The following is a 20635-nucleotide window of genomic DNA, read 5'->3' as shown; positions in this document are numbered from 1 at the left end:
CTTTTTATTACTAATTTTAAATATAGCCTACACGTTTCTAGAATTTTAAATATGAGCCAAACTTTTTCTTAGAAACTGTCAAATATGGACCTCAGGTCAACCACATCGTATTGGAAAACATGAGTTTTTTTTCTTTTTTGGTTTCTTGTATTATTGTCCTTTAAAAACTAAAATGTACTTACTTATCCTCATAAAAAAAAGTAAACAGTGCGAACTTTTAATGATGAAGATCATTGTTGTAATTTAACTTAAGGATAATAATAAATTCAGGCCCTTGTTTGACAGTTTTTAAAAAAGGTTTGGTTAATATTTGAAAATTTTAAAATGTTTGATGCATATTTGAAATTAATGGCAAAAGGTTGGCCGGTAAATGAAATTTTCTTTCTTTTTACTTTAATGAAAAAGAAATGAACCTAAGAGTCTAAGACTGAGTCCTAATTGTTGGTACCATGTACCGGTAAGTCGAGCATTTTATTGCGAGACAGCAATACCCATGAGTCGTTGCTGTCCGCAAGGTACGTGCCCGACGGAAATGGCGATGAGTGACAAGCCTGGAACATGGTGTCCGGCGTGTCCAGCGGAACACTTTTTAGATGTCTCAAGGCGTTTTTATCGGGTCAGGGTATGGTTTCTTTTATAGTGGACTCGATCAGACCTGGGTCTGGATCCCGTAACATACTAAAAAATCAGGCCTAAGTCTGGTTCTACCTGGGTCCGAACTAGACCAACCCGTTCACACCCCTACTTGTCTCAGTGGTATCAAGGACACCTAAGACAAAAACCAAACACAATAAAATACCAAAAAAATGACGAATCACCTGAGACAAAAACTTAGCCTGTTTAAGACACCTTAGCGCTCAGCGAACAGTGTTCAGATAAGACTTTTCTACACAGTCCTGTCCACGCAATTAAATGGGTCTTACCAATGGGGGTTCTGCTTGTCTGGCAGGAACAGTTAGTGCACGTCACCTTCTGTTGGGACGGTGCAAGTTCGAACCCCAAATGGTATGGTTGTATAACTGGTAGGGGTCTGCCTAACCCAGCTTTCTCTGTCAAAAAGAAAAAAAAAAACTAAATGGGTCTTGAGAATGCCTCCATGCATGTCACAGGTTTGATCACAGGGAGAATCGGACTCAATCTATGTTGGAACTGGACCATTTAGAATTTAATGAAGGAGAAAATACACTACTTGATACCTTGACTGGATAAGGTGAAAGCTCAGCATGGACCACACTTAAGACGCTCCAAATGCATTGGCTGACCTCCGGTTGGTAAAACTCTTGAGGTCTCCTGCCCACTGGGGAGTACACCCAGCTTCAACTTTGGGGTAAGGAATGCCACCAGTGGGTTTCGAACTTGTAATGTCCCATCAACTTGGTAACATTCACAAGTCGCCCCTACCCGACGAGCAGAGCCCTTGTTGACAATGCATTGCTTGGTTGAGAAGTCCAAGCTTGATAATGTCATGAATAGGGGTCAAACACTCGACACTTGAGCTATTAGAGTCGAGCATGGTGGATAGAGTGAAATGGGTTGTTTCTAACTCGGTTGTCCAAGAGAGATATACAATTTGTATGGCACATCTTGGATAGATCACACCAAACTTACTAAAGATGGAAGGTCCAATCTATGGGAGGAAAAATCCCTTCTTTCAACTAGGCATAATTGGGTCCCCACAATAACTAGAGAATAGTGAAAGGAAAATAGCAGACGTACTTGCCAAATCATGTAAGTTTTGTGCCACAAACAAACAAAGAGTCCTTACTTGAATAGAACCTAACGTACGCATTCATTTGATCTTTTAAATTATTTTTGTACTACAAACAAATAAGTCTATACCTGAATAGAGCCTAATGAATACATGCATTTACTTTAACATCTGCTTGGATAAGTAGATAAAGTTTTGCTTAATCTTACATTATGTAATAAGCAGGAATTTTGAGTTGCATATACGACTTGTTAGATGCTCCTACGATTAAATTGAAAATAGTGAGCCTAATAAAACAGAATCGAGGGTCATTTTCGTTTTAGAGGATCGATCCCTCCTCTTCCAATGGCAGAATGAAGTAGATGCTAGACCCAAGGGGTTTGACATAGCAGAATGAAGCCTTGATCGTTTGACGGGCAGTCTAGGTTCAAATCCCATGAGCATCACATCGAGCGGTTTCTTCGAGTAAAAATAAAAAAAAGAGTAGATGCTGCAACTATCTTTTTAATTCCTCGAGTGCCTTATGACTTCTTTTTCTCCCAAACAACAACTATCACAGTAGTTTTTTACCAACTTCATTGTCATCTTCATCATTATCGAGCATGTCTCAACTGCATGAGGTCAGCTTTACGAATCATATTAGCTTTTTTTGACTCATGTTCACATAATTTGGATAGAATTTTACATATATTTTGCCACTGACCCTAACTTTCCTGTTTTATCTAGGCTTGAAATTGGCCCTAACCGGGTCGAGAGTCGACGCCCTCTTAACGACGGAGTTTAGTATTTATCAACCTCTAGTCTAGCCCAATAACTATGCGCCTAATAAAATAGAATCGAGTGTCGTTTACGTAGATGTTAGGGGCGTCTTGGTCATTTTCATTTTAGAGGATCGATCCCTCCTTTTCCAATGGCAGAAGCTTTGTTGGGCAGGATGGTTAAAGGTTAGCTCAAGCAAAGGGTAATTTGGTGATTTTACATGTGAACGATCAATATTTTCAATGGCAGCGATCGAATTGGATGATCTTTCTCTGACGTCGACGCCCTCGTCAAATTGTCTCTCAGTAAATTGAGGAAAACGAGAGAGAGAGAGAGTCCTGTGGGGGGCTTGGCTATAAATTTCGAAAACAGAGACACTGGAAATCAGGAAAACTGTAACTCTAATCTCCAAGACCTAGTTCTTTCTCAGACCCCTGAAAGAAACCCATAAATTTCCTGGTAGATATTCCACCGGAAATTATCTTGCTCTAGTTCTTTCTTTTCTTGGTTCAGGTACTTCATCTTTCCCATGTGCTTTCCGCTTCAAAAATTGGATATCGTTGGACGTCGAAGTCGCTGTGTTTTTTAAAAACGGCGAAAGTTCGAATCTCCTTTTAAACAAACAAAAAAAAGACTTCGGATTCCTCCTCTGCTTCTCTCTCCCAAGTTTCCACTACCTTTTGCTTGATTTGCTTTTCTCAGGCTTAGCTTTTCTCTTTGGGGACTCTGTTTTCCATAACTTCAATTTCCCATCGGTTTCTTTCTTTCTTTTTTTTGTTACTCTGCTCACTGAACAGAGTCTTCAGCTCTTGACTTTGAGGCAAGCGATATATCCCCACAGGTATCGAACTCGTGACATCTCATCAACTTGAAACGCACGAGCGGTGCCGGCCCCAAATCCCCTAGTTTTCCTTTTTCCGTTGGATCGAACCGAACCGGTTTATATAATCATGTCGGGAGCTCTATACGCAGGATCCCAGTTCCCTTTCTCCGACCCCTCGCCTTACTCCGGTGCACACGTCAGCAACCCGGCGGGGGCATCCCTATCGGAGATCCTCTTGGCGGGAGGGCTGAGCGCTCTCGACTCTGTTCTCTCTTCCCGATTCCCCGCAGAGACCCGGTTCTCCCCAGTTTCGGAGCCGCTGGGCTCCGACGTCTACCTGCTGCAGGAAGAGCAGCTGAAACGGTTCAGGGAGTCCGGCCGGAGCCGGTCCGCGCTCGGGCCTGGGAAGGGGCTGTCGTCGTTACCGGCGTTCAAGGTGCCGAAGAAGCTCTACAGAGGCGTCAGGCAGCGGCACTGGGGGAAGTGGGTGGCTGAGATCCGGATGCCACAGAACAGGATGCGCGTGTGGCTCGGCACCTACGACACGGCCGAGGCCGCCGCCTACGCCTACGACCGCGCAGCCTACAAGCTGCGCGGCGAGTACGCCCGTCTTAATTTCCCCAACCTGAGGGACATCTTCCAAACGGGATCCCGACCCAGCAACGCTCGCCTGAGCGCGCTCACGTCCGTCGTCGACGCCAAGCTTCTGGCGGTCTGCCAGCGGGTGGGGAGACAGAAACAGCGTCCGTCATCGTCGTCGTCGTCTTCCGAAAGCTGCACCGTCGAGAGGGAGGCGGTGGCGGAGCCGTCGCCGGAAGTATCGCCGGAGACGGAAGTGCAGTCGCCGGGTTCGCCGGAATTTCTGCAGGAACTGGAGGGTTGCCTGCTGGAGAAGATGCCGTCGCTTGATCCTGAACTGATCTGGGAGATCTTGGCGAGTTAGGGAGGCGATGGTGACTGTTATGTCCGTAGATGTTTATGTAAATGACGTGCTCAATGCATGATGATCAAGTAGATTGGCGGTGAGAGAGGGTGTTGTGTGTTATTCCCGGAACACAAATACCCATGTTCTGATGTGTGTTCCCACCTCTGATTATTTTATAAAAAAATGACTTTATAAAAAAATAACATACAAAAAAGATATGGTTTTGACGGAAATATAGATATGCCTTGGATGAAAATGTCCTTTCGCTCTTCGTAAATAAATTTGCACATTTTGCCTTTTTTTTTAGTTTATATTACAACACATCTCGTGTCTGCCTTGTGTTAGATAAAAGACTTTTTTGGGTTCATTCTTACCTCATGGAGATAACTATAAATCGAACGACTGGTTCAATCATTGGTGGGCATCATAGGGGGATTTGTGGGCATCTCTTTTTAGAGTCTTCTCTTCTTCTTCATTTTCGTTAGGCAGTATAGAAAAAAACAATGATGCACAAACATTCCAATAAGTGCCATTAAAGTGTGATGAGTACCTTTCCATGTCATCATGCTATTGTTGAAGAACATATGTCATCGTGAGTGTCATTAAGGTGTTGTTTTGTTATTGCAGGTACATTTTATCGTTTCAGTGGTTGAAAACTTGAAAATATTTGTAAGGCAGTGAGATCTGTTGACAAAAATGCTTGGTTACAGATGCGAGCAAGGGCCTCTACCCCATCCAGTATCATCCATTCACTCAGTATATGCAAAGTAACGCAAATTGTGGTTGTAGTAACATGTATATTGATTTGTGAGATATTGTTTTGGTTGTTAATATCGTTTTGTAATATATTATGTTGAATTGTCGTATATCAATTTGTAAGATATTATGTATTTTCTACTATCGATTTATGAGATGTTGTTTTGGTTGTTAATATTGATTTATAATATATTATGCAGAATTATCGTATATCAATTTGTAAGATATTATGTGTTTTCTATTGTCGATTTGTAAGATATTGTTTTGGTTGTTAATATCAATTTGTAATATATTATACTGAATTGTCGTATATTGATTTGTAGGATATTATATGTTTTCTAGTGTCGATTTGTAAGATATTATTTTGGTTGTTAATATCGATTTGTAATATATTATGCTGAATTGTCGTATATCGATTTGTAGGATATTATGCTGAATTGTCGTATACCGATTTGTAATATATTATGCTGAATTGTCATATATCGATTTGTAAGATATTGTGTGTTTTCTAGTATCAATTTGTGAGGTATTGTTTTGGTTGTTAATATCGATTTGTAATATATTATGCTGAATTGCCGTATATTTATTTGTAAGATATTATGCAGAATTGTCGTATATCGATTTGTTAGATAATATGTGTTTTCTAGTGTCGATTTGTGAGATATTGTTTTGTTTGTTATTATCGATTTGTAATATATTATGTTAAATTGCCATATATCGATTTGTAAGATATTATGTGTTTTCTAGTATCGATTTATGAGATATTGTTTTGGTTGTTAATATTAATTTATAATATATTATGCTGAATTGTCGTATATCAATTCGTAAGATATTATGTGTTTTCTAGTGTCAATTTGTAAGATATTGTTTTGGTTGTTAATATCAATTTGTAATATATTATGCTGAATTGTCGTATATCAATTTGTAGGATATTATATGTTTTCTAGTGTTGATTTGTGAGATATTATTTTGGTTGTTAATATCGATTTGTAATATATTATGCTAAATTGTCATATATCGATTTGTAGGATATTATATTGAATTGTCGTATAACGATTTGTAATATATTATGTTGAATTGCTGTATATCTACTTGTAAGATATTATGTGTTTTCTAGTGTCGATTTGTGAGAGATGGTTTTGTTTGTTATTTATGAATACCTATTATTACAACGATTTGTTCAGTAGCATTTGTGTGCTACACTTATACATAAATCGATATTAACAAAAAAAACCATATCTCACAAATTGACACTAGAAAACACATATAATCTTACAAATTGATATACGACAATTCAACATAATATATTACAAATCAGTATACGGCAATTCAGCATAATGTCTTACAAATCGATATACGATAATTCAACAAAATATATTACAAATCGATATTAACAACTAAAACTATATCTCACAAATCGACACTAGAAAACACATAATATCTTACAAATTAATATACGGCAATTCAACATAATATATTATAGATCAATATTAACAAACAAGACAATATCTCACAAATTGACACTAGGAAACACATAATATCTTACAAATTGATATATGACAATTTAGCATAATATATTACAAATCGATATTAATAACCAAAATAATATCTCAAAACATGTGTGCCATATTATATCATTTTTTTTAAAGATGTCGATTTGCAAGATATTTGTATTTTGATTTTGAAACGTGTGCCTGCGGAATTTATATTGTTACAATTTGCACGCTTGAGGTCTCGATTTGTGTATTCAAAACACATGTGCCAGGAGCGTAATTTTGGTTTATAGTTGAGGTTTAGAGTTTTAGGGTTTAGGGCTTAGGGTTTTAGGGTTTGGGGTTTAGGGTTAGGGTTAGGGTAAGATTTATGTTTATGGTTTACGGATTAGAGTTTAGGGTTTAGGGTTTAGGGTTAGGGTTTAGCTTTAGGGTTTAGGTTTAGGTTAAGTTTAGATTTAGGGTTTAGGTTTAGGTTAGGGTTTAGGGTTAAAGGTTCTAAAGTTTAGGGTTTAGTAATATATTAAGGGTTTATGGTTTAACGTTAGGGTTTAGTAAGATATTAAGGGTTTGGGTTTAGGGTTAGGTTTAGGGTTTAGGTTTAGGGTTTAGGTTTAGGGTTTAGGATTAGGGTTTAGGGTTTAGGGTTTAGGGGTTAATAATATATTATGGGTTTAGGGTTTAGCATTAGTGTTTAGTAAGATATTAAGGGTTTATGTTTTAGGGCTAGTGTTTAGTAAGATATTAAGGGTCCAGGGTATAGGGTTATGTATAGTAATATATTATGCGATATGTGTACCGATTTGTAAAATATTAAGTGCTTTCTAGCATCGATTTGTTAAATATTTATAGTATGTAATTGAAACCTTTGCATGAGGAATTTACATTGTAGCGACATGAGGTGGCCATTTGCGTGTTTAAATTGTTGCTCATTTAGCGATTTCTATAGAAATCACTTCAACACGTCCTACCTATAATTAAATAGATGTCACGTTAATCGCTATCATCAACAAGTATAATTCGTTATTGCATCAAACGTATAAATCGTTCTACTTTAAACGTAAATAATAAATCACAATCTCAATGTTCATTATATTTTGGTACTTTACATAACCCTCATATATATCGGATTGGTAGATGATTGGCGATGAGTGAGGTGGGAGAAAGAAAAACTTTGGGCATGGGAGGCACAACATCGACAAGAAGGGATGGTGGTGGTTGGAGGCTGAGGAGTTGGGAGGCACAGGAGGCGCCCTTGCTTGTTAGAGCCATCGTAGATGACTTGTGCGGTGGCGTTGCGATTGTCCTCTCCATTTGAAACATCATTATCATCGAAAAGAGAGAGAGAGAAAGGGCGGTTGGGGAGTGATAAGAGAAAATGTGTCTAAAAAAACCAGTGCGATATAGCCATCATAGACATAAAATAAAATATTATGGCTTTTCTCCCCTACCAATTCAAAATTTTAAATCGATGTCCTGTTCTCAACGGACAACACATAAATTTAACTGCTTCATTATATGTTACAACCGCCTCTCCAAGTATATATTATTATAAATTATTACTTTCGTTACATAATCACCAACATTACAAGTCATCACAATATTTGGCTTCATAAGTAAACATCGTAGTATGATTTAGCAAAATTAAGTACAAATCAAGGTAACTTCATAATTACACATCACTACTGCATTAAACGTATAAATCGTTGCTGCTTTAAACATACAAATCATTATAAAAATTGCACCCTTCATAAGTACATATCGTTGTAACGTTTTGGCTTTATAACTAAACATCGTAGTACGATTTAGCAAACTTAAGTACAAATCGTGGTAACTTCATAAATCATAAATACACATGACTACTGCTTCAAACATATAAATCATTGTTGCATCGAACGTACAAATCGCTGCTTCAAACATACAAATCGTTGTATAAATCAAACCCTTCATAAGTACATATCGTTGTAAATCATAAATCGCTACTGCATTAAATGTATAAATCGTTGTTGCTTTAAATGTATAAATCATGAATCATGAATCGTAAATCGCTATTGCTTCAAACGTATAAATCGTTGTTGCATAGAACAAATCGCTACTACATTAAATATATAAATTATTGTTAAATGCAAACTTATAAATCGTTGTAGAAATTTAGCCTTCATAAGTACATATCATTGTAATGTTTGGCCTTCATAAGAAGAAATCATGCTAACTATTTTTCGATGCCCAGAAGGTGGATATGTACAAATCGATTTGTTTCAGTATGAAAATAAGTGTTATTTAGTATGAATAGTACAACCAGTTGTAAAATTTAGCATTCAGATTTACAAATTGATTTGTCTACATAAAACTCACCGAAAGGACACAAGTTTTGCTAATCCGATAGTGGAGGAGAAACACCTAGAAGGTAGATGCAGCTGATGGTGGCAACGATACTTCAAAACCGCTCTGTCGATAACAGACAACAAAAAGGGGTGCTTCAGCAGTAGCAGACGACAACAAAGGGGTGCTCTAGCGGCAGCAGACGACGTCAAAGGTTGTGTCGTCAAAGGGAGCTCTTGTTATAGCAGATAGTGCGTCGTCAAAGGGTAATCCAGAACTATAAGGGATAACCATTTTTGGCGGGAGGACATTTCTATCCTTTACTCAAAACGTCATTTTATGGCGCTAATGGCGGGAAAGGGTACTTAGGTCTTTGCAAACACACCAGACTCTGATGCTAAGTCATGCCGACACACACGGGGAAACAAGCCCCACGTGCTTACATACGTTGCGCTTATTCAAACTCGAGAACTCACACCTGTGTGTTTCGGGGGGGAACATATAACCTGCTTTGATTGTAGGTAGTAGTTACGCTAACTTTTTTGCTTTTTCTTTGCTTTTTTTAATCTCTATTAAAATGTTAATGCTTAATAGCATCAAGCTAGTTTACGGGCATAACTTTTTTTTTTATAACGAAGTTCTCCGACGAAGGGCTTCAGAAGTGTGAGGCATAATACGAGGAGTTTTTCAAACCATAAATAATGGGTGATCCTCCAAGGGTCTCAATGAACTTCAAATATTTTGATTAATCTATGAAACAACTCAACAACGAAATTGTTATACACAATAACAATAATCAATAAAGCAAGAAAACATTCATCCATATATATATATATATATATATATTGTTATCATTGCAAAATTTTACTTTTGCAAGTCAAACAGACCTTTGAAAAAGATTTTGAAAATAACTCACCTCCATTTTAAAATGCAGGATAATTCTGAAAAATGGGACTCGCCTGTCAGTATGAGGTTCAATCATTTCTGGCACCATAACCAGAGGTAATTGAACCAAGGATCAACCATGTGCTTTGCTTTGCCTAGCTTGTCTAAATCGATGTTCTAGTCCTAAATGCACAAACAATCATGCATGCGCTATGAATTTCAGAAAATGTAGATTGAAATCATGATGTTTGCTTGAAATATTGGAAATATTTAGAAAAGAGGACACCTTGAAAATCATGAACTATGTTGAGATAACTTTTTTGAAGAAAAGAAAATTGATTTCTGAAGAAATCCTGAGGTTTTGAGAAAATCAAGTTTTGAGAAAATACAAATGACTTTAAGAAAAGTTGATTTCTTTGAATTATGAAATTAAGAAGTTATTGGAATTTGGAAAATCGATTTTGGGATTTAGAAAAGCATTTGGAAATCCCTTGAAAATCATTTTTAATGAAAATGAAACCTTAATGTTTTGAGAAAAATCAATTTCTAAAAAAAAATCAGGAAACTTTGAGAAATCAATTTTCTTGAAATTGGATTCTTGATTTGATAAAAAAAAGGGGCGTGTAGCCTTGTGAAATCCTTTTCATGATGCATTCTAACCTAGATGATGCATGAATGCTGTCTTGTGAAAATATTCTTTTTAAAAAAAAATTGAGAAAATTATTTGAAAAAGGGATTTTAGGTGTCTTATAAAACTTCAACGAAGTAAATTCACCTCATATCCCTGACTATGGCCACAGATATTGATTGAATATAACCCATTTAAATCTAAAAATGAGAAAAATGTATAGAAAACTTTGAAATATGCAACGGTTTTTTAAGATAGCCTAAAAGTATAGGTCGATTGTGGCTTAGAAGAAGATGATAAATCTGGGTTTTGTTCATATTCTGACTATGGACACAAATACGAAACCCATTAAGTTTATCAACTCCTTAGAAGCCAGTGCACGTATCATTCATGTAAACCATGGTGAATTTGAATATGCATGATTCATCATCCATCACACATTAATATTATTGAAAAATAAAACTATATGCAATGCAATCCTATTCTAAGTAGGAAAAGTAAATTCTTATTCCAAATTTATAATTATAATTTACATAAAAAAAGGAAAATAAAATAAAATGTACTCTTGAATGTCCCTGCAAAACTAGAAAACTTGTTAGTGAAGATATATCAGCTTTTCTGGATTTATCCAATATTATCTGAAAATTACTAGATTTATCTAAATATAAGCCTTTTTCCATGTTTTCCTGAGATAAACATAATAAAAGCTGATGTAAAATTAAAGAAATAATAAAGATAAAAAACTTTGAAATTCAGAAATTAGAGAAAAATGATAAAAATACCCCTGAAAACAAAATTATGGCCTTGAAATCAGGGTTTTCAGAAAAGATTTTTGTAAAACTTTGGATTTAGGGCTCAGATAGATTCAAATAAACACCAAATCGGGTGTGAAACACCCTAGCATGATTATAAACATGATCATACATTAAAAACATGAAGCTTTTTATAAAAAAATTGAAATATCATAAAAATAGTGATTCTTGACGGTGTTTTACTCGAATCGTGACTTTGTGGGCACCCTATTTTCATGATTTAATCAAATAATATATCAAATGAAATAAAAAATCTGTAAAAATTGACATGAATAGTTCTAATAACCCTAAAATTAAACTGCAATTGAAAAAAATATATTTTTGATATTATTTTAATATGAAAATTGAATAAACCCCTAAAATGCATGATTTTGCCTACGAGCACATACCTGTCACAGTGTCAGGCCCGAATCAGGTATCAAATCACCATGAAAATTCACAAAAATTTACAAAATGGTACTAGACAAAAAAAAGATTTTCCTTTTTACAGATCAGAAAAATCATCTTCGGTTAGAGAGATATTGTTCCAACAATATATGCTTGACTCCAAGGAATATATAACGAGTTGAAATTAATATATCCAGTTTTGGGTACAGAAAAATATAGCAAATCATGTTAAAAAAATATAAAATTTTAGTAGTTGACAGTGGATACACAGATGAAAACAAGGTGAAAACTGAAATCAAAATTAAAGTTCTCGTCTAACTGGAACTTTGGGGAAAAGTCCTAATTCGACTAGAACTCTGAGAATTTTTGGTTTTCTCAGAAGCAAATGATGAGATTTTAAAAAGGACTTTTGAAAACAAGTGAAAATAAAATAAGAAAATGAAATAAGAAAATGAAATCAGGATAGAGCCCTGATTCGATTAGGACTCTGGGACAAAGTCCTAATTCGACTGAAACTCTGAGAAAAAGACCAAATAAGGGGGCTAAACAAGGTATTGACCCACTTTTAACTCAGAATCAATAAATGGAAGATTGAAAGGGCTTAAAATGTAAAATGACAAAGTCCTAGTTTAACTAAAATTATGAATTAATTAGAATTATGCAAATTTTGAAAGAAATCATTGATTCAGAAGTGACACCACCTGGATGGGTCTCATCTGAGGTTTAAAATAGATTGAAAATTGTTTTGGAATGAATCCAGATTGTTTTTCTGAAGAAATGCTTTTGAAATGAAGCTCTAGCGGTTAGCCAAATGGCAAATGTCAATTTAAAAACCCAAATTTTTGAATTTGCTTTCGAAAGAAAGGTTTTAAAATCAAGTCATGATTAGATGTTTAGAAAAACCAGAGTGCTGAATCTCAAAATTGAAATGAAATGCAATGAAATGAAATGATGAGAAATGATGAGAAATGATGAAAAATGATGAGATATCACATGTAATGTCATGTAAAATGCAAACACTGGATAAAGGATTTTAGGTATTGGTCTCTGGTCGACAGTTGTACCAGTTTAAAAGTGATAAAATTGATAAAAATGAACAAAATGATTTAAGAAATGGTTTTTGTCCTTGCAGGGCCAAGAGTGACACTGAAAACTGGGGTTTTAACTGGTTTGAACTGAGTTCTAGGGTTTCAAAACTCAAATGAACTGACAAGACACTGGTTCAACCAAACTTCCTAGGTTGAACGATCGAGAAATGATATCATTTCTTAAAGAAATGGTGAGAAATGATCACTGGAGTGAAGTGAGTTACGAACAAGAACTGAGTTTGAGCTGGAACAAAGATCAGTAATACTAAGATGAACTAAAGCTGAAGCTGAAACACTAGCTCAACTGACTAAACTTAGCTTAGTTTCAGCTGAAATGGGTTAAAATGGACTCCCAGAATGTGAGAAATGGATTTGAACTGGAACCGCGCTACTTGAACTCTTGGTGAGCTTAGGTTACACTTAAGGGAATAGGGTCGACTGGGTTTGACTGACCCAAGAACAATTGACTAGGATTCAAGTTAGAAATGAGCTCATTTCTTAGAAAATGAACCCGTTTTGATAGGAATGGTTAGAAATAAACATGATATGCTCATCGTGAGCTAAGGTGAGCTAGAAATGACTGACATTCTAACTATTCTGAGCTTAAGAATGAGCTTGGTCAACTCTGACTGACCAGGATCTAAGGTGACGTAGGAGTAAAATGGGAATTTTATTGACAGAATGGGGGTGAAATGACACATAAAAGGAGACAAACCTAGAGTTAGACTCCTACACTGACCTACAGGTTTGGCATCTACGACAAGAGAGTGTCTAGAAGTGAACAAGGAAAATTTGGGGGTGTTTACAGATGCCCCTCTTTGCTACTAAGACGGTTGAAAGCTGATCTTAGTGGCAAAGAAAAACACACCAAATTTGGACTATAAAAATCCCCAGTTAAAAAAATGTAACTAGGTATGAGAGAATTATTTCTGGTGATGATGGTAGATATGGAATGAAGAATGAAAAAAAAAATTCACCTAATCGGAATGAGGCTCAGGCTTGAACCCTTGACCTGAATGGGAAAAAGATACCTCACAGAGGCGGCTCAGGTTTAACCCTTACCTGAACGGGGGGGGGGGGGGGGGTAGAATGGAGTCCTCGAGAGAAAAGATTGAGAAGACCATGCTCAGGTTTGACCCTTACCTGAATGAGAGGTTAGAGTGGAATCCTCAAGATAAAAGATTGAGGAAAACATGAAAGATACCTCATCAAAATGAGGGGTTGCAAAGAAGGCGATAAGAATATGGTTCCTTAAAAGCTTTGAAAAGGGAGTGATCTTGGGCATCTCATTGCTGAGACTAAATAACTTTTAAAAAATAACCTTTTTCCGAAAAATGGTTCAGGTTTAACCCTTATCCTGAAAAGGAAAAATACCTTATGTAAGAACGAGGTTCAGGCTTAACCCTTAACCTTAACGGGAAATAGGTATCCTCGAAAGAAGAAACCATGATGGAACCTTCAGATTTTGCACAATAAATCCGAGAGGGGTTTGCAAAAGGAAGAAAATGGGGTTCCCTAAAGCTTGAAAAAAGATTGATCTTTGGCGTCTCATTGCTGAGACTGAATGACTTTTAAAACAGATGACCTTTTGCAAGAACAATTCAGGTTTAACCCTTATCCTAAACGAGAATTGTCTATGCTGGGACATTGGGGTACACAGGGAAGTGTGTGAATCTGAGAGCCCTGGCGCTCAGATCAAAATAAGAAGAGAAGGATCTTGAGAACTCCCATTATCAAGTTCTAAAGAGGGATAACAACAATGCCAAGATATATCAAAATCGACATCAAGCTCTCACTTCATGTCAGGATAGCTTGAAAATATTGCCAATATAATAAAAAATTTAGTTGATTGAAAATAATTGAAATATAAGCACATTTGTTTAAAAGATATTTCCTCTTCTACCTAGAGTATTACCTCTAACTTAGCGTTAACTCCGTAGAATCCAGAATCAAAATCAAATTTATTGTTGTTGAGTTTCTTCAAGAAAGCTATCCATTTCCTTGATATAAAAAGAAAAGAATTTCTTTTCAGTATCATAAAAGCAATTGATGAAAATGATATTGATAAAGAATTTCACATAAATAAAGAGGTTTCTTGGCAATTTCGACAGTTTGATATCTGGGGTTTACACATGATGATCTTTTTGCACTCTTTTGAGACATAGAGAATGAGTTTTTCTGAGATTTGGTGAGAATTTCATCACACCAGCCTTCAACGCGGTGATGTTCTAATTTTCCCTGGACGAACACGTCACATGCTCCTTCAACTTGGAGATGATCTGAGTCTTCTTTGGTTCCAGGAATTGGATTAATGTTGTCTCTTTAATTGAAATCTCTTGATAATCTTTTGCGCTCTTTTCAGATATGGAAAGTGAACTCTCTTGAGATTTGGCGAGAATTTCATCATATCAGCCTTCAACTTGGTGATGTTTTGAATTTTCCTGGACGGACAGGTCACACGCTCCTTCAACTTGGAGATGATCCAAGTCTTCTTTAGTCCCAAGAATTATATTGATAAAACTGTCTCATTGGATTGAAACTCTCTTTATGATAACCGTGATCAAATATCTTTAAGGGATTGTCGGGAGGTTCATCGCATCAGCCTTTAACTTGATGATGATTTAAACTTTTCTTGAAAGAACACGTCACATACTCCATCAACTTGGAGATGATCTGAGTCTCCTTTGGCCCCGTGGGTCTAACTCATCCATTTGTCTTCATCTTGATGATGATTGAGAGATCCCTTTTGTGGATAATTGATTGTTTGAAGAGATATTGAAGTTGAGATTGAGTGATTTTTTTTATATTGCCCAGGATATTTCCACTACCTTATTACCAGAAAAATAGTCTTTAGAAATGCGCCATAGTTATGATCAATATCAGTTCATTTATGGCTTTTCAACATCATTAAAATTTTCCTTTGTCGATCATATCGAGGATTTTTCTTCGTCCTTTTGATTGACCAACAGAAAAGCTTGAATTTTATTCTTTCTTCGCAAAAGCTTTGTGCTTTTGGAGAGAATATTGAAGGTAATATGAGGTGAAATTTTGTGCAATAACTATTTGGAGATTAACAACTATTTTCATGACAAATTGGCAAAAATATTTTTAAAATACTTAGTGAAAATAATCGCTTGACATCCAATTGATACATTCGTGACTAAATAGTGAACCTTGAAAAAGGCTTGGTATTAATAAAAAATCAACTCGAAAGTTGAATTTTGAAAGAGCGACCAATATGAAAACCGAATTTTGGTGAGAGGATCAACACAAAACTGGATTTGATAAAAGAACCAACGAGAGGTTTGGGTTTTGTAAAAAGACCAACATAGAGATGGATTTTGTAAATGGACCAACGCAAAGCTGGATTTTGGTGAAAGGACCAATGCAAAGCTAGATTTTGTAAAAGGACCAACGCAAGGCTGGATTTTGTAAAAGGGCCAATGCAAAGCTGGATTTAGTAAAAGGACTGGTGCTAAATGGGATTTGTAAGGACCAACTCGAAAATTGAATTTTATGGAAGGACCGATGCTATACTGGATTTGGAAGAACAAGTGCTAAACTGGATTTGTAAGGACCAACTCAAAAATTGGATTTTATGGAAGGACCGATGCTAAATCAGATTTCGAAGGACCAGTGCTAAACTGGATTTGTAAGGACCAACTCGAAAATTGGATTTTATAGAAGGACCGATGCTAAACCGAATTTGGAAGGACCAATGCTAAACTGGATTTGTAAGGACCAACTCGAAAATTGAATTTTATAGAAGGATCGATGCTAAACCAGATTTGCAAGGACCAGTGCTAAACTGAATTTGTAAGGACCAACTCGAAAATTGAATTTTATGGAAGGACCGATGCTAAACTAGATTTGAAAGGACCAGTGCTAAACTGGATTTGTAAGAACCAACTCGAAAATTGGATTTTATGGAAGGATCGATGCTAAACCGGATTTCGAAGGACCAGTGCTAAACTGTATTTGTAAGGACCAGTGCTAAACTGGATTTGTAAGGACTAACTCGAAAATTGGATTTTATGGAAGGACCGATGTTTAACCAGATCTGAAAGGACTAGTGCTAAACTAGATTTGTAAGGACCAACGCGAAAATAAGATTTTATAAAAGGATCGATACTAAACCAAATTTGGAACGACCAGTGCTAAACTGAATTTGGAAGGACCATGTAAACACCCCAAATTTTTACCCTCATCCAGTGCTTACATTTCATATGTCACCCCATATCATTGCATGCATTTAACATATCATTTCATTGCATTACATGTCATTGCATCTCATTATCGAGATCCAAAACTCTTGTTTTCAAAGTATTGAATCCAGATTCGTGCTTTTAAAACTTTTCTTTCAAAGTCAATTTCAAAACATGGGTTTTGAATCGACATTGTACCATTTGTCAACCTCCAGGATCTTATATTTTGAAGTGTTTTTCTCAGAAAATAATTTGGATTCATTTTAAACTCAATTTTGATCGATTTCAATTCTCAGATTAGTGATGTAAATTAAATGTAAACTTTGGAATTAGAATTTCAATTTCTGCTTAGATTAAGATTTGCATTACATATAGTTTGAACTTTGATATATAACTGTTATGTTTGTCATTCATGTTCATATTTCAAATTCACCATGGTCTACACGAATGACACGTACACAAGCTCTTAGGGAGTTGACAAACTTGGTGGAATTCACATTCATGGCCATAATCAGAATACGAATGAGACCTAGATTTGTGATCTTCGTATTAGCCACATTCAACCTACACTCTTAGGCTAACTTTAAAATGCACTGTATTTCTTAAAAGTCAAAAAGATTTTCTCAATTCCTTAAAGAAATATCTTTCAAACATTCATTTCAGCAAAACCCAATTCCAATTCAGAGAAATCGATTTTCTCAAAATTTTCTAAGTCTTTCTCAGAAAATGATTTTCTCAAAACTCTAAACTTTCAAATGGTATTTCAAGTATTTTCAAAGTTTAAAATTCTATTTTCCAAGTTACATATTCAATTTAAAAGTTTGAATTCAGAGAAATCAAGTTTTCCAAAGTTATTTGAAATTCCTCAAAAATCCATTTTCACAAAACACTTGGATTCATCAGAAATCAATTTTCATTTTTCTCAGTAATATTCTTTCACCATGATTCATGATTTTCCAAGTGACATATTTTCCAAGAATTTTCCAAGTATTTCAAATCTCAGAAGCAAACATCATGTTTTCAAATCTATATTTTCAGAAAATTCATAGCACATGGCTGATTCTTTGTGCATTTAAGAAATAAAACACGATTTAGACAAGTTGAGCAAAGATAAACACACTTTTGATCCTTGGTTCAATTACCCCTGGTAAAGGCGTCAGGAATGGTTGAACCTCGTACCGACAGGCAAGTCCCATTCATCGGATTTATCCCGCATTTTAAAAACGGAGGCGAGTTATTTTCAAAATCTTTTTGAAAGGTCAGTTTGACTTGCAAAAGTAAAATTTTGCGATGATAACAGACCAGTGCTAAACCGGATTTGTAAAGACAACTTGAAAATTGGATTCTATGGAAGGACTGATGCTAAACCGGATTTGGAAGGACCAGTGTTAAACTGAATTTATAAGGACTAGTGCTAAACTGGATTTGTAAGGACCAACTTGAAAATTGGATTTTATGGAAGGACCAGTGCTAAACTGGATTTGTAAGAACCAACTCGAGAATTAGATTTTATCGAAGGACCAATGCTAAACCGGATTTGGAAGGAAGTTTGAGTAATAACTTAGATTTTCTAGACCAATTCTAGAATTTGAAGGAAAGAAAATTGGAGTCAGAACTCTAATCTTCAAAGGAAAACTAGATCAATGTAGATGGAGTTTGAAAACATTGACCAGTAAAAACTTGATTTAGAGAGTTCGACCAATAAGAACAGGATTTAGAAAAAGGCTTAACCCGAAAGTTGATTTTGGCAAGACCAGTGAAAATGGTTTTGATAAAAGACTCGATCCGAAGGTCGAATTTAAAAAAGATTGATGTTTTGAAAAGTGCTTGTTGATTGTGATAGGAGATTTTCAATCTTCAGCCTCACGATTACTTGGACAACTGCGGGGAGTCTCAGGATTATCCCTTATTCTGAATGAATAAAAATTTGATGCAAATGCAAATATATGCAAATGAATACTTTACATGGTAAACTCTATAGAAGAATTACAAATAAAAAATCTACCTCTATTATTACTATTCATAGTGATCATGGAGGAGAATTTAAAAATAATTTTTTTCTAAAGTTATGTGATTTTCATGAAATATCTCACAACTTTGTTTTTCCTGGAGCGGCACCCCAAAATGGAGTTGTTGAAACAAAGAATAAGACATTGCAAGAATGTGCTAGAACTATGCTTCAAGATAAAAATTTACCAAAATACTTTTGGACTGAAGTAGTAAATACAACATGTTATGTTTTAAACCATGTTCTTATTCGTTTATTTTTACATAAACTTTGTTTTGAATTGTTTTATGATCGTATACTAAAGATCTCATATTTCAAAACTTTTGATAGCAAATGCTTCTTGTTAAATACCAAAGATAATCTTGACAAGTTTGATTCAAAATCAGACGAAGCAATATTTCTTGGATATTCTTCTAGAAGCAAAGCTTATCGTGTTTTTAATAAAAGAACTTCTTACATTGAAGAGTATTTACATATTGTATTTGATGAGAATGGTGAGCAAGTTGTACCTTTAAGCTAAAGAGAAGAAGTCATACCTCAAGGAGAACCTTTGATAGAAAGCACTTCACAAGAAAACAATCCACAAAATCTTCCACCGGTTTGGAAAAAATTTTGTAATCATCTACATGAGCAAATTATTGAAGAAATAAAGAGTGATGTCCAAACTAGAAGCCAATTGGAAGAATATGTTACAAATATTGCTTTCATATCAAAATTAGAACCAAAGAATATCAATGAAGCTTGTGATGATGAATTTTGGCATTTGGCCATGTCTGAAGAACTTAACCAGTTCACTCGAATTGATGTATTACATCTAGTTGATAGACCAAAGGATCATCCAGTAATTGGAACGAGATGGGTCTTCTGAAACAAGTTGGACGAGAACAGCGAAGTCATTCAAAACAAAGCAAGGCTAGTAGCACAAGGCTATTACCAATAGAAAGACATAGATTTTGATGAAACCTTTGCTCATGTGGCTCGATTGGAGATAATTTGAATGATGCTTGCTTTTGCTAGCTACATGAATTTTAAGTTATAGCAATTTGATGTTAAGAGTACATTTTTGAATGGATATATCAACGAAGAAGTTTATGTAGAACAACCACCAGGCTTTGAAGATGAGAAATATCCAGAAAGAGTCTATAAATTAAAAAAAGCTTTGTACGGACTCAAACAAGCACCAAGAACATGGTATGAGAGACTACAAAGTTTTTTAGAACTATCTGTTTTTTTCATCGATCAGGTAGACTCCACTCTATTTATTAAAAATCTAAATTCAGATATTCTTATTATGTAAATTTATGTCGATGATATAATATTTGGTTCTACTAATGATTTTCTTAGCAAAGATTTTGCTAAAGCTATGCAAGAAAAGTTTGAAATGAGATTGATGGGTGAATTGAACTAGTTTCTTAGACTTCAAATAAAGCAAACTGAAGAAATAATCTTTATCAACCAAGCTAAGTATACAAAAGAGCTTCTTAAAAGATTTGACATGGACTCATCTAAATCAAGAAGAAATCCTATGAGCACAACTACCTCTCTTGACAAAGATGAAAACAATAAAACTGTAGATACTAAGCTCTACAGAGGTATGATCGGATTTCTATTATATTTAACTACTAGTCGACCTGATATAATGTTTAGTGTATGTATGTGTGCTAAATTTTAAGATAATCCAAAAGAATCACACTTAATTGTTGTAAAATAAATTCTTCGATACTTAAAAGATACTTCAAACTTTAGATTGTTTTACCCGAATTCATCTTTCTTCGATTTAGTTTCATATAGTGATACAGATTTTGCTAGAAGCAAATCTGATCGCAAGAGTACTAG

At 35.3% G+C, this 20635-nt stretch overlaps 1 protein-coding gene across 1 annotated transcript; it reads left to right on the top strand.

Annotated features, from left to right (window-relative positions):
- The first annotated feature begins 2845 nt into the window (after nucleotides 1-2845).
- LOC149820078 (ethylene-responsive transcription factor ERF061-like) lies at nucleotides 2846-4521 on the top strand. Its single transcript, XM_089982373.1, has one exon. The coding sequence runs from the start codon at nucleotides 3418-3420 to the stop codon at nucleotides 4231-4233; it is 816 nt and encodes a 271-aa protein (XP_089838499.1). The 5' UTR covers nucleotides 2846-3417; the 3' UTR covers nucleotides 4234-4521.
- The last annotated feature ends 16114 nt before the right edge of the window (nucleotides 4522-20635 follow it).

This window comes from Nuphar pumila, chromosome 12 (genome assembly GCF_984573655.1).
Source record: "Nuphar pumila chromosome 12, dmNupPumi1.hap1.1, whole genome shotgun sequence".
Taxonomy (NCBI): domain Eukaryota; kingdom Viridiplantae; phylum Streptophyta; class Magnoliopsida; order Nymphaeales; family Nymphaeaceae; genus Nuphar; species Nuphar pumila.
The sequence above is the reverse complement of the archived record's forward strand: the minus strand, read 5'-3'. Positions and strand labels throughout refer to the sequence as shown.

Bases quoted from the DNA above. Each gene is read 5' to 3' on its own strand.
- LOC149820078 (XM_089982373.1), top strand. From the start codon at position 3,418: ATGTCGGGAGCTCTATACGCAGGATCCCAGTTCCCTTTCTCCGACCCC.